This window comes from Vulpes vulpes, chromosome 12 (genome assembly GCF_048418805.1).
Source record: "Vulpes vulpes isolate BD-2025 chromosome 12, VulVul3, whole genome shotgun sequence".
In the NCBI taxonomy this organism is placed as follows: Eukaryota; Metazoa; Chordata; class Mammalia; order Carnivora; family Canidae; genus Vulpes; species Vulpes vulpes.
In genome coordinates, this window is record NC_132791.1 from 151,494,774 (window position 1) to 151,518,227 (window position 23,454).

Consider the following 23,454-nt stretch of genomic DNA (forward strand, 5'->3'; position numbering starts at 1 on the left):
AACTGCATTTGGAGACCTTCTTTAAGAAAAGGAAAATAAATTGGGTTGCTTTTCCATGGGCATTTTCAATTCCGTTAAAGACCGACCATGCTTTGGTGGGATCAACACCTTTGCCTGTTACAAGAGGTGGAATTTACTTTTGTACTTAACATTAAATATAATTGTAAAGTCACTTGCACAACTGTCTTCCATTTTTATTTTGCTTTTTATGAAGATTTTATTTTTTAAGTAATCTCTATGCCCCATGTAGGGCTCAAACTCATGACCCCGAGATCAAGAGTCACATGTTCTTTAGACCAAGCCAGCCAGGCACCCCTATCCTTCCATTTTTATAGTCATCACCAATGGCTTAATAGAGGCTGTTTTCATCAATCACTAGATTATTGAAAAAGCCTTCTGTGTGGCCTCTCTGCTTTTACCTGTGGGCCTTCTAATCCAACCTCCGAGAGGGATCTTTCTAAAATCTACATCTGGCCAGGTCTTGCCACTGCCTAAAGTTCACTATCCCCAATCTGCCCATAGGATGAGGTCTGAGGTCTCCAGCATGGCCTCAAAGTTCCTTATAAGATGACCCCCTCCACCTTCCCTCCTTTTTATTTTACCTCCTGCCAGTCCCCAACCCATACTTTGTATTTCAGAATTCTGAGTTGTTTATAAGTTATCTGAACATGGCATGCCGTTCCCACTTTTATAACTTTGCATACGTTAGTCCCTCTACTGAGAATGTTCTCCTCATTTCCTTTAAGCATTAAAGTCAGGGTAGATTTTATCTCCTCTCAAAAGTTTTCTCTCACCTCTACATGGTCACATTCCTTTCTTTCTTAAAGGCTACTTTCTTACCTGGTAATACTTCTATTGTAGAACTTATCCTTTCATTTTGAAATGATCTATGTGCATACATAAGATTATGTCTCATTCCATTGGAAGCCTTGCATATAGGCAAATTAGGATAATGCCTTGAATACAGCATCTCAATAAACTAGTATTTTGTGAATTGGGATTAAAATACTGATCAAGGTCATGTTATAGTCCCCAATGTCAAGTGATATAAAGGACAGATGGACAGACAGATGCTACTGTGCCCTTTGATGGAATATATAAGAGATACCCATTTCAGAACCGAAGACCAAATTTGCTGCTAATGACCTAGGGAAAAGAACCCTGATCTGAGGGTTCAGAAATCTGTATTTGACCCCGAAGTCTGACCCTAGCTATTTCATGACTTTAGGTAACAAAGTGACTTCACCTCTCTGGGACTCGTATCACCTATTAAATGAAAGAACTGGATTACTGGCCCCCAAGGCTTATTCTAGCTCTCCAGTTACATGTCTTTGAATGTCCTCATTCCTCAGCATCGTGCATATAAAAAATATAAACTTACCTTTTATCCTCAAGTCTGGGAAACACAACCTTCCCAACTTTGCTCATTCTTGCCATTGCCTCCTATCAAAATGGAAAACAGAACACAAAGAGCTGAGTTGGAAAACTGAACTCAAGGTGAGGTTTGTCACAAGCAAGAACATTCTATTTTTTTTAAGATTTTATTTATTTATTTGAGAGAGAATGAGAGAGAGAGAGAGAGAGAGAGAGAGAGAGAGAAAGAGACAGGCAGAGGGAGAAGCAGGCTCCAGGCAGGGAGCCTGATGTGGGACTCAGTCCCGGGTTTCCAGGATCACGCCCTGGGCTGAAGGCAGCACTAAACCGCTAAGCCACTGGGGCTGCCCAAGAACATTCTAATTAGAATTTACTCCCCTTAAGATATTCAGTTAGTCCGTTTTTTTTTTTCAACTTATTATCATTGGTAGTAAGAATACACATTAATGAACATTAAAAGTTACATCAATGTTTAAGCCAAAGCCACACAGCCTTGGCTTAATACATGATTGAGTACTGAGGGCTCCAGGGCCTAACTAACCCCAAAGGCAAAGCACCTTTGTGATCACCTGAAGGGAGTGGTGGGAGGAAACGATTTTCCCTTATCATTACCTGGACACAAGGCCTTAACAATGCAATGCAATCAGTCACTAAGCACATTGTTTACTTAAACTCAAGATAACAATAACTAGGTGGACCCCCACTTCACACCTGCTTTTTAGGATAACATACTTAAGAGTTCTTCTGTTCAACATAAGGCCTTATTCCGGCACTCTCTAAAACTGTGAACACAGGTGTGAGGCTTCTGGGCTGAGTCTAATTTACTTGAGTTGTGGACTGTGACTTTAGGACATTCCTGTCTTTACAATGGGGCAATCAGGTAGACACTGAGTTGCAGCATCTGTGTGGACGTGGCTGATATGTGTGGCATCAAGACCAATCACAGCTTGTGTGGGCTCCATTATAAGAATGAGAGGGTTAGGCTTCCTTATGCAGTCTCCTAAAGCTGGTAAGGCAATGGAAAAGTTAGAAGGAATGGAGTGAACCCAAACTTTGGAGTCCAACAGACTTGACTAGGGAGATGACAAGCAATGGCATGACACAGCTTCTCAGATAGGCCTGCCTTAGAAATGGCTATTGAACTCATTGTTAAAGATGTAGTCATCCTGGGGTCACATATGCACACCTTTTTATTCCACATATTTACTAATTGTTATGTACCAGACATTATGTTAGATTTGCATTAGATACACTCTTTGTCTTGTGAAAATTTACATAGTAGTTGGGGAAGAAATAATTTATGTATCTATTATATAAGTTTTATGTTACATATATTATTTACCACTGATTCCCTTCTGGTATGCCATGTATTTACTGGTTTACATGTTCCTTAAGTTCCTCTTACTCCTTGCCCTACCCAGTATGCAAGCTACTTGAGGCCAGGAGCTTTATCTTTTTACTGTTTACTTAACACCTAAAATATTCATTAAAAAAAAAAAAAAAACAAGTCCCTTGTATGTGTTGAGTGCAGCATTCAACATATATAGAAAGCAGAGATGAAGATTACATGGGCCCTTTCATCACAGGGCTCACCATAGAGTGGAAGAGACATTTACTCTGATCAAAGGAGAGGGTGATAAACACCTTGCTAGAAGTGGATGAACTTCTTTTCAGTAGTTATTCAAGGGTTAGGAAACTTGGTATTTTCTCATCTACCAACCATTTACACATACTTTCTACTCTGGCTAGGATGCTCTAGCAACTCTTCCCCAACGATGGCAAGAACATTCTGAAGGAGTTCTCTGGTTTCCTAGCCCTCAATGGATTTAAAAGTGCTGACTAGGAATCAGAGATGCTGAGGTTGGCAAGCACAGTGACAACAGAAAGAAATGGCAGTCTTAAGGAAGAAGGAGATTTTCTAAATTATGAAAAATTACCGAAAACGAAACCATGGTTAAAAGAACCAAAAAAAGACAATCTGGGGCCATTTTGTGGAGGGATAAATAGTCAAACACATCTTAGTGAGGTTGCTGCTATTCCACTTCACAAGGATATTTTAAGAGCTCTGCTCACCCTGTATTTTCCCTCACAGACTAAGTTCCAATTCCCTTCAAGTAAACCCCACATCTTGTGAAGATGGCCTCAGCAATCCCCCGTCACCAACTCTGGCGCTTGCCCTCTAGTCTGTCCTCACTTCTTCTTTTGGAGTGACACTCTGCAGGGCTCCCAGATTGGCTTCTGCTTCCTCTACCTCCTTGGAATCCTGAAAACGCCCTTGGGAAATACTCCTCTAGGTTGAGCTTATGCCGCGGCCTTGAGATGACATTCCAAGATGGCCTTCATGGGTGGGACCTGGCAAACCTGTATTATAGGAGGTGCTCCATAAAATGTCCCTTCCCTTCCCACTGAAATACAATGGCAGCCCACAGGGCTTTCTTCCCTTCTTCGCATTACTTTTGCCTGTTTGTAAAATAAATTATCGAGAAATAAACACCAGCACTAGAGATTCTCAAGGCTTTAAAAGAGGTTAGTTTGTCCCCTAAACAAATATAGCTTTAAACAGTAAACTGAGCTCAGGTATTGACTCCATTGAGGAGGCTTTTTCTGACTCATCCCTGCCGCCTGCCTCCCACCTAGATTGAATTATTTGCTCCCACTGCAACTTGTGCTACCATCTACCATAGCACTTATGACATAGTACCACATTTTTTTTGTTAACACACCAGCCTTCCTGACCAGTCTATGAGCTCCTTAAGACAGGAACTGTGATAATTATTTCCTCTGCCAAACTCAGCATCTGGTATATCGTGTGCACTCAGGGAATGTCTATGAGATGAATGAACTTAAGGGTCATACACGTGACAAAATGTGAAAATGGAAGTTTTGGCTGAGATCTAAAGTTGACAGATATAAGATACCAAAGTGAGCTGGAAACAGACCACCCTGAAGAATCTGTAAAAAAAAAAAAAAAAAAAAAAAAAAAAAGGGTCGTTGAGGACCCATTAATCAACTCTTAAAACTTTCACCCACATGGAAGAACAGAGAGAGATTTTTAGGAGCGAATTGTTGTTTTATTGTGTATCATCAGGTCTACTTTCAAGGGAGGAGTGAGTCTCCCCATTGGCTAGTCAAGAGAGCAGGGCTTCACTGAGAACAACAGGGAACCTGATATGTGTTCACTGTGGGACACAATGGACTGAGTGGAATTCCCATCTGGAAGAGAAGGGCTGGCTGGCAGCTTCAGTGTAGAAGTGGAGGAGCCAGCACTGGAATCAGCCAGCACTGTCAGAGTCTGTCAGGCTCCAAAAAGCATGGCTGGTTCCCATGGACCCTTGGTGGCCCACATGTGAGAGAGCTGTCATGGATTGTCTCAGATACCATCCCATATGGCCACCTCATGAGGCAGTGGGAGTGTGCATAAAGCTTGAGATGACTTATTCCGTGTCTTAGGAATGAAGAGAAAACAGTCAACTAGAGTAGGGTAGCATTAACAAGGGCAAGAAAAGTGAGAGGTTTCTACAAGTAGAGAATTTCCAAAACAAATTGTGTGATGGAGCCTGGCTACAAACACCTAATAGGCTAAGGGAACTGATCAGACAAGAACTTTCTAAACCCTTGATCTCTCTTCCTGTATACTCTCCAACTACCTCAAAGGAATAAGAAAAAACAAAACAAAACAAAAAAATGATTATGCTCCAGAGGGAGTCAGCAGGGAAGAGAGAAGACCAATCCCAGCTACGTCTTCTCATGTGCAACAGACCCCAACTGGGAAGTGGGGAGATGTCTCATCTTTGAATGAAAACTCACATGATGATTATTAAATATTCCTTGATAATCTAATATCTGAGTTTGGGCTATGTCTCACAACTTAAGGAGACCATAAAACTTATATTACCTAGGATCGACTTTGTACTTATCTAAGAAAACAATACAACTACCGGGATTTTTAACCAGAGCAAAGAAAAACTTGCTCTATTGCCTAAGTGTTAGGGGGTGGTGGGAGTAAAAAAGTCAGTTGTTTGTCATTTCTATCTCAAGAATCGTGTTTGTCCTAACCACAAGTTATATACACACAATAAACACTGGATAAAAATGTATCGGAACATTAACAGGTTCAAGAGCATGGGTTGCAATTTTTTTCTCTCTTTTTTGTCTTTTCTAAATTTTCTACAGTGGCATATGTGGATTTGATAATTTAAGGATAATAAAAAAAATACTGCATTCTAAAAAAAAAAAAAAAGTTATGCTTAGATAGGCACTCAAAACAACTCGTGCTCATCCCGTCTCCTGGGAGGCAGGGCTCCTTACGGGTATTGGACACAATAAGGAGGATGCCCGGAGAATCACTGCTATCATCAGACACAGCACTGCTGGCTTTTCTCATTTCTCCAAATAACTAATATAAAGCCAAAACCTCAGGAACCCACTGGCTGCAATAAATCTGGAAATGACCACAGCATAACAATATGAATTTATTATGGGAATGCTGACACGTGCTAAATATAGTCACCCCCCCACAATATATTTCTGTTCAAAAGGGTTTGTTTGAAGTTGGCCTCAAAATTCCTACTTTTTGTCAGCAGGCAGGAGCTGGACAATCTTAATTTGCAGCACGCTACCCTCTTTGTTTGAGAGTCTAGACAGCACAATGAATACAGTGACTTTTCTCTTTCCTTTTTGCCCACACAATGAATGCTTTTTAAAAACAAAATATTTTGTAAAATCGCATTTTAATCACTTCTTTTCTTTCTCTCTATAAGGCAGAGCTATAAATAAACCATGAAAGTTCACATTTGATCGTCACTTCTGAAAGCAAGTCAAGGGTTTCTGTAGGAAAAAATAGGGGCCCTGTACCATGGTCATGAAAGACTGCATTCATGGGGTTTGACCCTTCCCTGCCGTGTCAAGGCTGAGATACCAGTCCACACACACTGCTCACCACTTCTTGGGCCATAGCACCAGTAATCACCAGGCCTGCGTGGGCATGGGAAACACCCAGTTCTCATGTGTTATGGCCTGGCTTGGGAGCTAGCAAAGGGCGTTAGGCTTCACTGGGGTGAGTTATGCAAGGAAATTAAGGTAAGGGAAGAAAGGGGCTCTTCAATACCCATGGAGAAGATGGGATTCCATGAGTGGCTGACACACTACTACAGGCAATTTGAGGAATGGGGGATCTAGTACCTTCTCCCCTAGCCAGGGGAAGCAAAACAGTGGCCTTAAGAATTTGGGAAGGCTATCGGGTAGTCTAGACTTAGGCACTAAAGGACATGGCAAGTTTGGGAGTGTCCAGAGTCACAGTCTTCAGGGAAGAATACTCAGGACCTAGCCTGGTGGGAGCTCTACTGTGCATTCCCCAAAGACAAGAACCATGTGATTGCAGATGTCAAACTTAGCATGGTCCTAGTTCTCATATGTGCTTGGTTAATGTTTGCTGAGCTGCTGAATGAAAGGGTGAGGTCTTTCATAACAGGGGCAATGTAAGACCATGTAAGCCAGTGTCTCTGAAATGGCATATATGTACTCCAGGGACTGCACAAATACACCATTAGGACTCCAGGAGAAAACACTAAAAGTGCCATTTATATGACTTCTAGTCTAAAGAAATTAGTTAAGCTTTACCAGCATTTAATAAGGAGATTGTCACCAGATTGGTCAGTTGGTCTACACATTGGGTAGACATGAGTCACATAAGATGTGTCAGGTTCCTTAAAAGAAGTATGGGATTTCTATGCCATACAGGGGATGACAGCACGGTGATCGCCATGGGGTCCCAGCATCCAGAGATCTGCTCCATGTTGTCACTTACATTCTCTAGTTAAGTGCTTTTTTAGTTTCATTACCTTGTTTTATTTAAGCTAACCTTCATAAAATGGACAAGCAGCTGAAAAAGATTTAGTCAATAGATTAAAGGTAATGGTGATAATTCAGATCCAAGTAAATAAGAAAATAGTGACACTTCCCCTTGGTACTAGCTCTTCATATTAGAATATAAAAAGCAATGAAGACCTGGTCAGATAAGATAAAAACTGGGAAGAAATGAAAATGATCTAGAATACTGCCTGAGATATAGATACACAGGCATATACAAAGTCATTCAGAAATCATCAAAAGACTTTAGAAATCATTAGAAACCCATCTGGCTCTAGATATGTAATACACCTTTAGGTATTGTATAGTGTTAATATGAAAATATCATAATAGGCAAGAATTGGAAATATTTTACTTCAGCTATATTTCATCTGCTTTACAGTGTATATAATCTACAAGTACAGTAGAACACCCCTATGCCTTTCCATCAGTGAGTCTCCACGTACTGAGGATGCAAGCTTGAAATGTTTTTGACTGATTCAAAAAGTGTGGCATCCGTTGATTTAGCAGTCAACTCCCACGGCCACTGCTATGTTAGTGGTTCAAGGCAACATTTCCCAAGTGCTTACTGTTTTAGGCTGTGGACTGTGCTAATTGCTTTATGTATGTGACCTTTTTAGTCTTCAACATGATTTTATGACATAGATATCATCTCTATCCCCATTTTATGAATCAGGGGAGAATAAAGTACAAGTCATTTGCCCAAAGTCATAAAGCCAATACGTAGTAAAGCCAGAATTCAAGTCCAGTTCTAACTCCAAGCCATCGCTTAGCCCCACACTCAGACTTGATGCTCCTCTCTTCCCTCTAATACAAAAAGCCTGGCCCTTGAATGAGTCCCCTAAGTTTGAGTTCAAATCTCATTTCTGCTGCTTATTAATTGTGTGAACTCCCTGGGTGAAAACTGCATGTGTGTGTGTGTGTGTGTGTGTGTGTGTGTGCATGTGCACAATATGCCAGTATAGTACATTGTACCTTCTTCCAGAGATGCTGACACATAGCTCTGAATACATGAATCTGCCTTCTTGACGAACTCTGAGTCATTTTACTGGAAAACAAGTTCACATGGTAATGTGTGGGCTGAAGCACATGACCCCTCCATAGAAAAACAGAAAGTATAGCAATGTGATTTTGTTCCTCCAACAAACATGAAGAAATGGCTAGTTGTTCTTTTATTTATTTTGTTTTTTTTTCTTTTTGATACAGTCATCTTTTGACCTGCACCTGGTATTCTGTGTAACCTCCATGCACTGATGACAACAATGTCAATTTAGAAGCAAGAAGGAATGGGAAAAAGGAAGAGTGGGAGAAGTCCTAATCATTAATCATGATGTGAAGAGTTTCACTTCACTTATAATTTTAAGTTCTATCTATATATTTACATACCCACCTACCTATCTACTCACACACATTCACACATAGCTCTTGTTTAGGGGTAGTGATTACATGGGTATACACATTTATCAAAACTCATCAAACTGTGTGCTTAAGCTCTGTGTATTTTTGCTTTATGTACACTGTATATCAATGCAAAAATTGTAAAAAAGAAGAAACACCTATAAACATGTATGAGTGAATGTGTTGGAATATTCATATTTTATGTAACTTTAATTACATAATGCCTACCAAACAGAGAAACAAAATTGAAGCGCCCAGCTTCCCAATCTTGACTGCAAATACACCTCATACTAGCCTCCTGATCATAAAGGATGGGGGGGGGGGGGGTGGAGAGGCTCTGCAATGCTTCAGGAGATGGAGATGCTAGTGGAAAGATGCTGGGTTTTGGAGATAGGCTTGGCATTGCATCTGGGTTCTGCTAACTTACCCGATGTGTGAACTAAACCTCAGTTTTCCCATTTATAAAGTGGGAATAATAATACCTTCTTGCAGCGCTGCTAAGAATTTCAGCAATCCCCCTCTCTGAACCACCACGTCCTGACTAGTCTCTTGACTTAATTAATAGCCCCTAATGGCCCCAGGGCCAGTCAGAGTGATTTTTCAGGAATAGAAAATATAGTGCAGTGATTAAAACGATAGACTGACTATAGCAGACTGCCAGAGTCTGGAGTTGGGCATTACCACTTATACTGGCTATATCATCAGGGACAAATGATTTAACTTCTGTAAGAACTTCTGTTTCCCCTTCTAAAGATGGGGATAGTAATAATACACCTCTCACTGGACTGCTGTGAGGATCATGAGTTATTTTAGGTAAAGCACTCAGAATGGTACTGGTACATGGAAAATGCTCCATACATTTTTACATATTTACTATCCTACTAGCATACAAACTTCATGTGGCCAGGGGGGTTGACTGGATTTATTTACTGCACTGAAAACTGTGCCCAGCCAGAATAGGTAATCCATAATGATTTGTTGAATGAATCCACAAGTGAGTTAAGTCTCTCTGGGCTTTTTCTACACAGAGTGCTGCTGACATCACATGTGGAGGTTTTCCCTCACACCAATCAATCTTGCACCTCTCCAAACACCAACAAACAACAATTGTCCTGCAATTCAATTCAATTCAATTCTGACACTACCCAGAGTTAGTGTTCAACTCTATAGGTTTAAGGGTTCAGTCCTCCATGACTACCTCCCATGTCAGTGTGTCACAAGTCCCTCCTGTACTTCTGACTATAAACTGGGGGTTCTCATGAACAGCCATCCCACCTTGGATTGGATAATTTGCCAGAGCAGCTCCCAGGAAAACAGCTCACTTACTATTACTGGTTTATTATGAAGGATATGATTCTGTAACAGCCAAATAGAAGAGATGCATAGGCAAGGTTTGGGGATGAGGGGATGGGCACTCCCACACCCTGTGGGGTACACCACCCAAAGCTCTCCAAACCCTGTTGTTCAGGGGTTTTTTGGAGGTTTCATTACATAGGCTTGATTGATAAAAATCATTAGCCACTGATTGAATCAACCCATGTGGAAGCTGTCTGTGATCCCCAGGCACCAGTCATCTCATCAGTATACAAAAGTATATATCATTTTTCATGCCAGAGATTCCTTGGATCTGTGTGCCAGGAATCATGGATGGAGATAAAATCTTTAGTTTTTTTTTTTTTTTCTATAATAGTTGCTTTGACTACTAAACACAGCAATAGACCCCCGCTGCCTTTTGAATGAAATTCAGATTTTTACAGAATGGACTAGAACTTCCAGATCGTGCTTTGCTGTCATCTTCAACCTTCTTTCACTCACTGTCCTGGTCATGCTGGAAACCACTGGCATCTTGCTATTGATTGAACATGGCAAGTTTGTTCCTGCCTGCTCTTGCTCTGCCAGGAATGCTCTTCTGGGTGTTCAACTGTCTGGATTGTTCATATGATTTAGGGCATCTTCAAACACAATCTTGAAGAGCCCAGGGCAGCCCCAGTGGCCCAGCGGTTTGGTGCCGCCTTTGGCCCGGTGTGATCCTGGAGACCCGGGATCGAGTCCCGCATTGGGCTCCCTGCATGGAGCCTGCTTCTCTCCCTCTCCCTCTGGCTGTGTCTCTGTCTCTCTCTCTCTCTCTGTCATGAATAAATAAATAAAATTAAAAAAAAAAATCTTGAAGAGGCCAGACTTTGCCACTTGGCTGAAACAGTCCACTTCTACCAAACATCTATCAGATCACCTCATTTTCTTCTCTTTAAAACCCTTCCTAGCACTTAGCATCACCTGAAATTATATTGCTAATTTATGTGCATCTTCATTTACTGTCCCCCTCTTCCTCTGTGGCCCTCACCTCTGCTTCTCCTTCCTGAATCTAAGCTCCATCAAAGCAGGGTCCTTGGCTTTCTCATTCATTGATGTATCTCTATGTTTAGCAGGGCATTAGTTAAACATTAGCTGAACATATATACTTATTTGATTCTTATTTTAGTAAGGCACTGTGTATGACTTGCCTCATCTGAATGCTCACAAACATTCTGTGACAAAGGCCTTTTTATCTAAATTTATAACAGAGGCTCACAGAGGTTAAGTGACTTGCCTAAGCTAATATGTGGCTTAGGTAGGATTTAAAACTTGCCTTAACTCATGAATAAGACCAGGCTTATTCCTTATTCCACAGCCAGTCAATTTGCAGATCTTTGGGTTAGTCCATGACAATTTATCTTCCCCTGAAGTCTTTAGGGCCCTGTAAGACCCTAAAAGCTTACTTTCTCCACTGTCAAAGACAAATTCAATTATAGTCATCATATTGTGTTTACAAAGGCAGGAAGGTGGATTCACTGATGTAGAGAAAGATTGTTCATATTAATTTTTGAAACAAACAAAATTCCTGCCAGCTGTATGGCCCTGAGTGAGACCTTTCCCCTCCCTGGGACTCCCTTTCCTTATCAGTAAAATGAAGGGGTTGGATTAAATTATTTCTAAAGTCTTGCCAGGTCTGCAATCTGTTGGTTTCATGCACGTGTCTTTTTTTGATTAACTCCCAGTTGACAAGCGAAGCAATTACTCTGTGATATATTTTATTAGGCTTTTACTCGGCCCACTCTGAGAGGCAACATGCCCACTGTGTTTCTCCAGTAAGGCGTAGTCTCACTCCAAATTTAACCACAACAAACTAGCACAGGGGAGTGTTTCTACAATAGAGAAGGCTACCTACCATTGCTGCAATATTCTGAGGTGGGGTCCTAATATGTGGCCTGGCTGCTTAGGGGTTGGGTCCAAATATGAATAGGTGAGCAACTATTCTTCCTCCTTACCTGAGCTCGACTTGCCTCCTCTGGGTTTTCTAAAAGCCAAAATATCAAGCTTCTTACTACAAGCATCAGACTACAGATGTCAAAACTGTAAGCCATTACCCATCTAATGATCTATTATCGACTGGGGAAAAAGGGTCCTGCTGATATTCTGAGAGTTCTGGAACTCAAATAACAATAATAATAACTATAAATCAACAACAAGAACAATAATAATAATTAGTAGTAGTAGCTAACATAGTACTTACTATGGCCTAGCACAGTATTAAACATTTTGCCTACTTTATATTCCCACTTGAAATATGAGGAAAACACACAGCTTTCGAATCTTAACCATTCACTGTAAAACAAAGACTTCAGTGATACAGAGACCATAATTCAAATGCTAGCCCTACCATTTAGTGCTCTGAGTCTCATATTCTTCATTTTGAAAATGGGAGCTTTAATACTTATTTTATAGGCTTGTTTTGTAGATTAAATGCTTAAATCTAAAGTTATTACTAAGACCACTATCTACCCATCAACTGAAACAAGCCCTGTTTTCCTAGAAGCTTTATTAAAAGGCAAGAGTTGCCAAGCATATATTTGGGTACATTTCAGGTTGGTGGAGTGGGTGGGCTAGTGAAGGTGTTGGGTGTCAATATTCTCATGGCTCTGTATAATCATTTCCAGACAATTATTCCTCCATCTGCAAGCAAAAAGCTTTGCTCTTTTGAGGTTTATAGCATCTGGTGATAGATATACGATCATGCCCACATCCAATGCAGCTCACTGCTGTCACCCTTGGCCTCTTGCTTGTATCCCTATGTTAAATGAAGCTGAGACCCAGATCACCTAGTCTTCCCATCTACCTGGAGATTTGTCAATATCTTGGAAAACTTAAGTATCGATTTACATGACCTATCCAATGCTTGAGTCTTATGGCTTCAAAATGCTTCCAACTCCAGGACCATTCATCTCCACTTTACTCCAGCATTCATCCCCACAGCCAAACTCTGAAACTCATCACCAACTGGTACTGGTACATTTATGTATATCCCAATGCTCTAATAGCCACTTTCTGGCTTCAACTGCCCATCAGTCTAATTCTCTCCTTTATCCCATCATTCCTACCAAAGGTCCTTCTTCACCTCATGGTAGTATCAAGATTCTCAAGCCTTTCCTTTTTCTTTCAATCTCTGCACAGACCCCTTCTGGCTCTAATTTCTTTGGTAGCTAGGGTATAATCCACCATTTATTATATCAAACACATTGACCAACAAGAATCATCACAAATACTCGCTTAGTAAAATTTAATTGGTACCTCTAATTCACAGAAATCATTTGGCCAGTATATGCTTCATTTATGGCTGGAAGAGAGAAATCTCCTTTAGGACAAAGGAGGCCAATGGGTGATTGCCACTCAAGAAAGCACAACATCTGGAAAGTTTTCAAGAGTTTGAACACCTTAGAAACTTATATTACCTGCCTCAAAGTTAATTCTATACAGACAAGATTCTCTGGCCAACAGATCAGGAACCATAACTAGCAGCAAGAAAATCAAAACATGACAGTATTAATATAGCACACAATGACTGAGGTGCAAGGAATGTTGGGTAGCTGCTAGGGCTAATTTCTCTGTGTTTAGGTTAGGTTGGTAAATAGCCAAATTATCTAATACACAGACTATCTATCCACCCACCCATCCCTCCATACACTCTAAAGCTCCCTGTGTTGGATCTCCAAGTCTCCTAGGCCAAAGTCATATTAAAGGGTGGATTCTGGACACACTGGTTTAGCTGTTGGGGCTGGCCACTGACTCTTTGCAGTATAGGAGTCCTTCTGGAAAAGCCAGAATTCGTTTCAAACCAACTTCAGCAGGGAAAAGACAGGAGGGAGCTTGAAACAAAAGCCAGAGTTGGGCAGGCCAAGGAGGGTACCAGAAGGCCAAAGCAGGAGAAGGGCAGGTGGGAAACTGGGAAGCCAGGAGGCGAGAGAGGAGACAGAAGTCAGAGAGAGGGAAAGGAGTGGAATGCAAATCTTGGATACTTTACTGTGCTGTCCTTCCAGTTTGGCTTATAAGCTTTTCTTTATTTCCAGAGCCCCATGGTTTCCTTCTTTCTTAGCGCTGAGCACACATTAGGACAAACACCTCTTTTCTTATATGTCTCCCCAACTAGACTATGAGATCTAAGAGGATAGAGACCATCAACTTTTGCCAGTATTCCCAGTAACTGATATAATGTGACTTTTCACTAAATGCATGCTGAGAGAATGAACAAAATGAATGAGTAGATGGATTGATGAAATAACGAATGGATCAGAAGTCAGGAATCTGTAAAAAGCAACTTTGGGATTTCCCTCAGTGAAACTTGGTGTTTCCTGTCAGTTCAACATATTCTTCAACTGTCAGATGTCACAGCTAAGTTCATAGGCTCTGGACTGACTAGATTGGAATGTTGGCTCTTCTAACTGAATGGCTTGGCCAATTTACTAACCTCTTTGTGCCTCAGTTTACTCATCTGCAAAAACAGAAATTATAGAATTACTCACAGAGTTACTAAGATAAAAATAAAATGCATGTACAGCATTTAAATTAGTATTTGGCACAAGGTAATAGCTTAAAAACTGGGGTTACTTGTATTATAATTATTACACTCATCTCAACCCTAGCACTACACAGGATCCTATAATATGTTCTTGAGTGCTACTATTTAAAGATAGTCCTTCCAAATCTTCTGTTACATGTGACATGCTGCCTGGGAATGATAAAGAGCATGGAATGAAGAAACCATCCAACACTGAGTTCCAGCTGATGCCTCTGGTTCATGAGGGGAAAGAAGATGAATAATGAACAGAACGGGGGCTGTGGGGAATAAAAGTTTAGGAGCTTCTAGGTTTAGAAATATGGAGGTTTTTTTTTTTTTTTCTTTTTTTAGATTGGACTTCTAGGCCTTTTACCTAAAACAAACAAAGAAAACAACAACTGTGTCAGCTGTGTTTACGAAAATGGGCTTGCTGTGGTTTTCACGGACGTGGGGGATTCAGTCCACTTCCCTCTGCTTACTAAATCATGGACAGGCACATGATGTACTGGAAAGAGAACTGATCCAGAAATCAGGAGGCTCTGGTCCTGCATTAACCTTGGTCTAAACTCTAATTCTGAACAAGTTGTTTCCTTTCATTGGATCCCAGTTTCATTTTCTCCAAAATGGCAAGTCTGAGCCAGATGTTGGTTTTGTGGTCTAACAAATGGTGACTGAATACCTGCTGTATACCCCAAGCGTTGTGCTAGGTAGGCACTGTGGACACATCAGTGAGCTGGGCAGCTCTGATCCCCGGACCTCATGGGGCTTAGGGTCTACTAGAGGAATGCAGATGCTAGAGGAGAGGGCCAGAGGGAGATAAAGCTAGTCTGGGGGTTAGGGAATGACCTGGCAGTGTAAAAGGAGTTGGCCCCATAAATAAAGTTGATGAAGAGGCATTTAGGCTGCACAGAATGCATACTTGACATTGAAATATTATGGTGTATTTTAAAGGACTAAAAGAAGTCCAAGAGTCCAGAAAGAGTGACCAGAGCCAAAGTTACAAATGAAGACAGGAGTCAGAATTTGGCTGGTCTTGTAAATCATTATGCCAAAGTGAAGAGAAAGCCATTGGAGGGTTTTAAGCAAGAGCAATACTATTCGTTTGTAAAAGGTCACCTTGGCTCATATGTGGACAATGGATTAGAGAAGGTAAAAATGGTGGCAAGCAAACTAGCCAGGTGAGAAGTGATGATAACCCAGACTAGGGTGGTGAGTGTGGAATTAAAGCCAAGTGTAAGAATTCAAGAGACATGAGAAGTAGTTTAGAAAGTGACCATGAGAGACTGAAGTGGAAGGGAAGGAGAGTGTGGGCTCACAATGTCCTTGAGCTTCTGGCAGAGGAGAGTGAGTAGATGTGGTGCCATTTATAGACTGTGCCACGAATGGGCCGGGGCCAGTTTTGTGGGCAAAGGTGTAGATGATGAATTCAGACCTGAACATGCTTCAATCCAGATACCTAAGAGCCCTTTAAGTGGACCTGTTATATGGACAGCTGCTGAGCTGTGGGCTACAGATAGTAAATGAGTCCTTAGAAGTGGATGAGATGGACAGAATTATCTAGAAGACTAACATACAGTGTTGTGCAGAGGACAGAGGGGAGCTGGCAAATGAATTTGGAAAGCAGTGTTCAGAACAGCAGGAGGAAAATCACAAACTGTGCCATCAATGGAAGAATGTGTCAATACAGGGAGTGTTCCTTGTTGCAAAATGTTGCTAAAGGTAAAGCAGGGTAAGGACTGAAAAGCCCTTTGTGCTGAGCAATGGTCTAGGATAGCATTACTGACTGAGGCTAGTACAATTTTGGCTGGAATTGTGGAAGTAAAGAGCTGATCATCCTTGGTTAAGGAGGCAGAGGGTGCTGGTGAGAAAATCAGGACAACGAAGATAGCCATCTTTTAAAATACTTTTGATTGTGAGAAGGTAAGAATTGGATGGGGCTGACACACAGGAGAGAGGATTTTGTTTAAGATGAGAGTGTGTGTAGTAGCATTGTCCAAAAGAAATAATGTGAGTTATGTAATTTAAAATTTTCTAGGGGTCACTTTAAAAAGTGAAAAGAAATGAGTAATTTTATTACCTTTTATTTAACTTATTATACCTTATTATAAATATCATCATTTCACAAGTAATCAATACAATTAGTAGATATTTTATGTCCTTCTATTCATAGTGACTCTTTGAAATCTGGTGTGTAATTCTCTACATTTCAAACCGCACTAGCCACATTGAAGTGTTCAGTAACCACATTCGATTGGTGGCGGCTGTATGGGACAGCACAAGTCTAGAGCACATTCCAATGCTGCCGAGAAGGAGCAAGCTAATACAGAGGAGTGAGAGGATAACGGATTCAGTGGGTTGTCGGGGGGGGGGGGGGGGAATGGAGGTGCCTCTGACAAACAGGCTCTTCCTTTATAATCTCTTCCATTACAATAAATGTGAAGGAGAAAAAGTCTGAATCTGGATATGAGCAGTGATGTGCTGATAAATGTTAACAACTGGCTCTACCAAAAAAACCTAAAATCAAAACAAAATTAAAAAGCCCTACTTTGTAGCATTGGCCAATTCTGCTAGTGTAAAGCCTGCTGTGGCCACCTTCCATTTACTAATGTGATATCAGTGAACACAGAGCGCACTCGGGAAGAGACCTGCGCAGTCAGCTCTCATGCCAGGTGTGAACCAACTGTGGCACGCCATTGGATCTAAGATTTTTTTTTTTAATTTTTATTTATTTACGATAGTCACAGAGAGATAGAGAGAGAGGCAGAGACACAGGCAGAGGGAGAAGCAGGCTCCATGCACCGGGAGCCCGACGTGGGATTCGATCCCGGGTCTCCAGGATCGCGCCCTGGGCCAAAGGCAGGCGCCAAACCGCTGCGCCACCCAGGGATCCCAGGATCTAAGATTTAATGGCAGGTGTCTTTCTAATGGCTTCTGTTGTCTCTTTAAGGTAGGTGGCAGCTGAGAATAAGGAGGTCCTATGTCTGAATGCGAGAGGAAAGATGTGGCTGGGAATCCGGGAGGTTTGATGAAGTTATTACAGAAAACAGGCAATTGAGCTGACATGTTAGCTTCCCATCAGGAAATAGATGGACTCTCATGTTGCGCAATTGAGGCAAAACTCAATACTGGGTTTATTTAAAAGAAGGTTTAGGAAAAGAAACAGTACCCTATGACTAGCAACAGTGGGGAGCCCCTACCCCTACTGCCTCTTGGCCCAAAGGAGCAAGGAGAGTGAGAGACTCCCAACACCCAGAGAGAATGCCGGAGGGAGAGGTCACCTGTAGGGATGGTGGCCCATGGTGGATGGATCGGCTAACCTGCGGCAACCCAGCAAGGAGGGAACCCAGATCTTCCATCTCTCCTCCAGGCACCTACTGGAGCCTCCCACTGGTCACACCCAACTACACACCAGGTGAGGGAGGCAGTCTGGGGACAATATACAATAACACAAGCCTGCTTTGTGGTTGTATAGCATCTTCTTACAGTGCTCAGTGGCCTTTAGGAAGGCTGAATCCATCCTGGATGGGGATGTGGTAAGATAAAAATAATGAAATAATTAGAAAAATAAAATGGTCATATGGACCCTGGCCATGTGGAATGAGGGAAGAGGGGGCAGGAGGAAAATAAACCCAGCCCTTCAGAATGCATGTTAACTCTGTCTGATGGGCCAGGAAACTGAAACTCAAAGCGGTACCGCAGCTTGTCCAAGACAACGGGTTTAGTGGTGGAGTCACGAGACACGTCTGTCTAGCTTGAAAGCATTTTCCACCCTACTGTTGCATCCACAAGCAAATGAATAGTTGCATTATTGGAATTCTCGACCCCTACAGATAGAATCCTCTATCTATATTCTCCATGTATATATACATTCATACACACTGAAAAGCATAGATGCCTTTGGGTATTTTCACAACAGAAGCTCATCCTGGATGTACAAGCTAAGAGGTGAAGTGGGCTAAGATGAGGAAAGCACAGAGTGTCTTTTCTGAAATTAAAGTGGAGCCAAGTTCTCAGGCACGCTCTGTTCCTCACTCTACATCTGCTCTGGCCTCTCCTTAAAGCAGCACCTGATCAGGTCACCTTACCCATGGCTAGTGGTGTGGGCCGATGGGGGAGATGGTGCCATATGACCTCCCCTGTGCGTGCCACATGGACAGAGGCCATGTGTGCTCCCAGGGGCTGGCCGCTCGGCGATGATGGGCTGAATGGAATTTTTCAAGGACCATGTTTTCTGTGTCAAATATTACACGGTCTGACAACAGGATAAGAGATGAGAAATCCGAGCTGCGGAGCCAGGGGCAGTGCCCAGGAAGCTCTGGAAACAGTGAGGCTGGAATTCCTGTGATGTGACCTGAGAGCCTCATCTCTCTGGGCCCATTTATGAAATCTCCGCATTTATAAAATTTGGCCAATACCTAAGAGGGGAGTCGTGGGGATTAAGTGAGCCCAAGCTCCTGGTACTGGTAAATGCTCCGCCAAAGGCAATTCCTTCCATTTCCCTGTCCCCTTCTGCTCCTTCTTTGTTTTGCAGCATTATCACTTTTTTTTTTCTGACACTATATTCCATTCACCGAAGTTAGCAGTGGTTTTCCCACAGCTTCCCAATCATGATTACACCAGGGTTTTTTCTGTGTTTTGTTTTGTTTTGGTCACCTTTGGGCCTTGGTGACCCCAGGTGACCATTTTGTGGAAACTGCGGCATTTTGGATCGTGGCTTCTTCCCCTTCTTTGAATAAACACTGAAAGCTTTCTTTCCCACTTATTCCAACTCTCGTTTGCCATCTGGTGCCTGGGTCGGCCGCATCTGTGTTTGCTTAATGACTTTAGGCGAAGGCCGAGTTTACATATGGGAAGAAGGAGAGGGCTTTGCTGATTTCTTCCATATGTTCATTTATTCGTATATTATGATTTTTGTAATCTCACCAGCATAGATCCCCTTAGACAATCCTTACACTGTTCCCTGGGACCCCCTCCTTTGTGTGTTCAGCTGGGAGTTGCCGTGAGAACGTTTTTTGCAGCGTCTGTTACCTTTAGCATTGCTCTGTGCGGCTTTTAGATGGGTACAAAATTAAGGTTTCATAGGTTCTTCTTTTGGAATGGAGGAGGAGGCTTATTAGATTTGGGTGATTCTGTGGAGTTGGGAGACCTGGGTTCTAGATCCTTCTCTCCATCTGCGAATAGTGTTAACTCGGATAAGCTCTATAGCTCTCTGGCCATCAGACTGCTCGTTGAGGATGAAAAGCCTTGGGATAGGTGTGCTCCCACACCTGCAGGCCCCACAGAGCTTTCTCTATCCGCTTTCCTTCTCTTCCTCTGGGTCCTGGGATTCCTGCTTTTATAGATTTATACCTCAAGTCCCAATGTGTGCTTTCCCTCTTCCCAGCTCCTGAGCAGAGGTGTGCATGGAAGAAAAAATCCAAGAAAGGCATCCTATCTTCTGCATAATGCAGGAACGGGAATGCAGGATGAGCTCTATTTCTTGTTTTGTAAGAAGTCATCTTTTAAAATTCTTTTTATTTTAAAGATTTTATTTATTTATTCATAAGAGACACACAGAAAGGCAGAGACGTAGGCAAAGGGAGAAGCAGGCTCCCTGCAGAGAGCTCGATGTGGGACTCGATCCCAGGACCCCGGGATCATGCCCTGAGCCAAAGGCAGATGGTCAACCACTGAGCCACCCAGGCATCCCTGTAAGAAGTCATCTTGATTTCTTTCTCTACAGTATACTTTGGTCTCACCTTACTGTAATGGCCCATGAGCTCTGGAAAGCCATGGACCTGGGTTGGAAACCTGCCTCTTTTCTTCCCAGCCTGTGCCCTGAGTAGGTTTCTTAATTTTCCTATGTGGTATTCTCCCTTCTCTTAAGTGGGAGTACTGCCTGCCTGGCAGGGATGGTAAATGGACAAGGGATCATTAATCCTAGCATGGTGCTTTGCATAAAGCAGGTGCTCACAAACTTTGGTTACCTCTGTGCATGGTGGATTCAGTGGTGAAATGCCATGGTGCTGACAATGCCCTCAGAGGAGGAAACGGACACTACCCAGGGAAGATCACAAAATCAGTGGATGCCAAACCTTGACCTAGAACTCAGGACTTTTGATTCCCAGGCTGCAGATCTTTCTCAGGAGCTGAAGGGGGCTGGGGAAAAGTGGGGGACTGGGTTGCATTTACTGGAGACCAGAGAGATGATGGCTAAGGAACGAAGGTGGCCTAAGCCTTACTCATGAGGGCTGGTAAGTGAGGGCTGGAAGGGCGATTCTCAAGGGGACCAGGAACATGTATTCAGTGGTGGGAGGGGAGGGAGCGGATCTCTTTTTGTGAATGTCCTCAAATTGCTCTAGGTTTTTTCTCTCTCTCTCCCCACCCCCCTCCCTGTGTCTCCTGCCTCTCTTTCTGACCTTATTCCTTCCTGACTAGTCTCTGTGCCCGGGAAAGTGAAACCCCAAAGAACAAAAATTATTTGAATGGATGTTTCTGGATATGGCCAGACAGGCAGGTGAGGTTGTGTTGGATAGTTTAGGCAAGAAACCTTTGCTAGTTTATTTGAAAAAGTGAAAATAATCTGAGATAACAGAGAAATAATACATCAGGTCAGAGGCAAGTGGAGAACAAGAAACTATCTTGTGCACAGCCTCCTCCTGTGGCCCCCTCTGCTCAGAAGCATGAGGAAGAGCAGTGAGGTAAGGGTGGTCCGGACAGCTGTCTCTAAATCACTTTTCTGTCAGCCCACAGTCAGACTCTGAGAGACGAGGGTCCTCCCCTGCTCCAGGGACTGCTTCAGGGTATTGGGGTGTGTCTCGGCATTCCTGTTATGTATGACATACATGTATGTGTAACATGTGTGATGTGTACACACATGCACTTTGTATGTTATGGCTTAGCTGACATTAAAAGGATGTGCAGACATTGGCATGCAGCCAGCAGAGGACAGAACCACATACAAGGAAGGGAAGTGACACACGTGAGGAATGAGAAGGCCAGCGTGGTTGGAGCAGATGGAGCGAGGGCAAATGTGGGTGAGACAGGACCCAGAGGGAGGCTGAGGCCACACAGGGGACCTCACAGTCTCCTTTCCTAGAGTACTAGGAGGCTAGATGGGCCACCACCTGGCTGCCTTGATGCATTTGGTCTGGCAGGAGGCAGGTGCAGAGGCCCAAGGGGCAGGGAATTAGGGTGGTGCTGGTAAAGAGGGAGAGGTACACAGAAATGACAGGCGTTCGAGCTCGGTGATGGATCTGATGGGGGTATGAGGGAGAAAGAGCTGTCGGAAATACTGAAGCACTCTTAGGTTTCTGGATGTAGGGGATGCCTGAGTGGCTCAGTGGTTGAGTGTCTGCCTTTGGCTCAGGTCATGATCCTGGGGTGTGGGGATAGAGTCCCGCATCGGGCTCTTCACAGGGAGCCTGCTTCTCCCTCTGCCTATGTCTCTCTCTCTCTGTGTCTCTCATAAATAAATAAATAAAATCTTAAAAAAAAAAAAAGATTTCTGGGCTTAGGTATCTCTCCCCCACCTTAGCTACAGACAGAGAGAACTGGGAGGTACTGAGAGGTGTTTGCTTAGACCTGAAATGGCTCTTTGGGGGTCACTGGATGAGGGAGAAGCAGAGCCTCAGCCTGGCCTCCTGCTCAGAGAACAACAGCTACAAGAAAAGAACATCAAGAGAAATAATGTTGCAAAATTCCTCACAGACCTGGCCAAAGCTTACATCAGCCAGTCATGTGCGTTTTAAGCTCTATTATTCAGTTAAGAAATGGATTTGTCCTTGTAAGTGCTACAAGATCTGGCACTTACACCTGAGATGTGAAGGCGCTTTTTTTTTTTTTTTCTTTTTAAAATAGCAGAAGCTCCGGGGACAATCTGGGAGTTTTAAATACAGCCTCTGGACATACAACACAGTGCCTGGGCCCAGACTTTTCCACCAAGGCCTCTCTCAGTTTCCTTAGGGTGGTGAGGGAGAGATGGAAGGTTAAGAATATAGGTGTCAAGACCCACGACATGAGGCCATTGGCAAAGGTAGGGCCTTTATGCACAGACATCGTGGAACAGTAAACTATGGCCTGGAATCCTGTAAACCTGGAATGGGGGGGGGGGCGTGCTCCAGCCAGAAGAGAAGGTGTGCAAGATTTGGGCAGGCAATTCAAGGGGCAGGGGGTGGGGGTGGAGTGGTCAGCAACTTTTTAAGGCTGGAACATAGAGGAAGAGATCCTCTTAAATCAGAAATTGGAAAGAAACTTCTATCTCCTGTACCCTCATCTTTATCAGGTTCCTCTTGAGGGAGCAGGTTTTACTTTCACCTTTGTGGAAGAAGTGGAGACAGAAATAACACCTGGGTGGCTCAGCAGTTGAGTGCCTGCCTTTGGCCCAGGACATGATGCTGGGGTCCCGGGCTGGAGCCCCACATCGGGCTCCCTGCATGGAGCCTGCTTCTCTCTCTCTGCCTCTCTCTCTGTTTCTCTCATGAATAAATAAAATCTTAAAAAAAAAAATCACCACCCATGAAGCACTCACTAGTAACAGTGGCTAACATTCTTGGGTACCCTATGTGCCTGGCATCTGTCAAAAGTATATGTGCTTTATTCTCATTAATATTTGCAGCAACCCTGAAAGATAAGTATTATCATTATTGACTCTATCTTACAGGGCAAGAAAAGAGAGGTGAACAGACGAGAAAGAATTTGCCCAAGATCACCCAGCTAATAAATGGTAGTAGGTGCAGGATTCAAACCCAGGCAGTAGAATCCATTCACTTAACTCAGTGGCTACCAAAGGGCAAGGTAGTGGGAGCTACCTTGGGTGCAGGCAATGGGGGGGGGGGGGGTGCACTGTCTCTAGAGAATTAAAATATAAAAATAAAACCAGTTAAAAGATCCATCTCTGGGGTACCTGAGCGGCTCAATGGTTGAGCATCTGCCTCTGACTGAGGACGTGATCCCAGGGTCCTGGG

The 23,454-nt window shown here is 42.9% G+C and overlaps 1 protein-coding gene across 14 annotated transcripts in view; it reads right to left on the bottom strand.

Annotated features, from left to right (window-relative positions):
* Window positions 1–23,454, bottom strand: part of FGGY (FGGY carbohydrate kinase domain containing) — a 413,290-nt gene that overhangs the window by 3,705 nt on the left and 386,131 nt on the right. For all 14 annotated transcript variants that reach the window (XM_072730788.1, XM_072730787.1, XM_072730782.1 and 11 more), the window contains one exon: window positions 1,382–1,443. In XM_072730788.1, coding sequence (XP_072586889.1) covers window positions 1,382–1,443 — 62 coding nt within the window. The remainder of the gene's footprint in view (window positions 1–1,381; window positions 1,444–23,454) is intronic.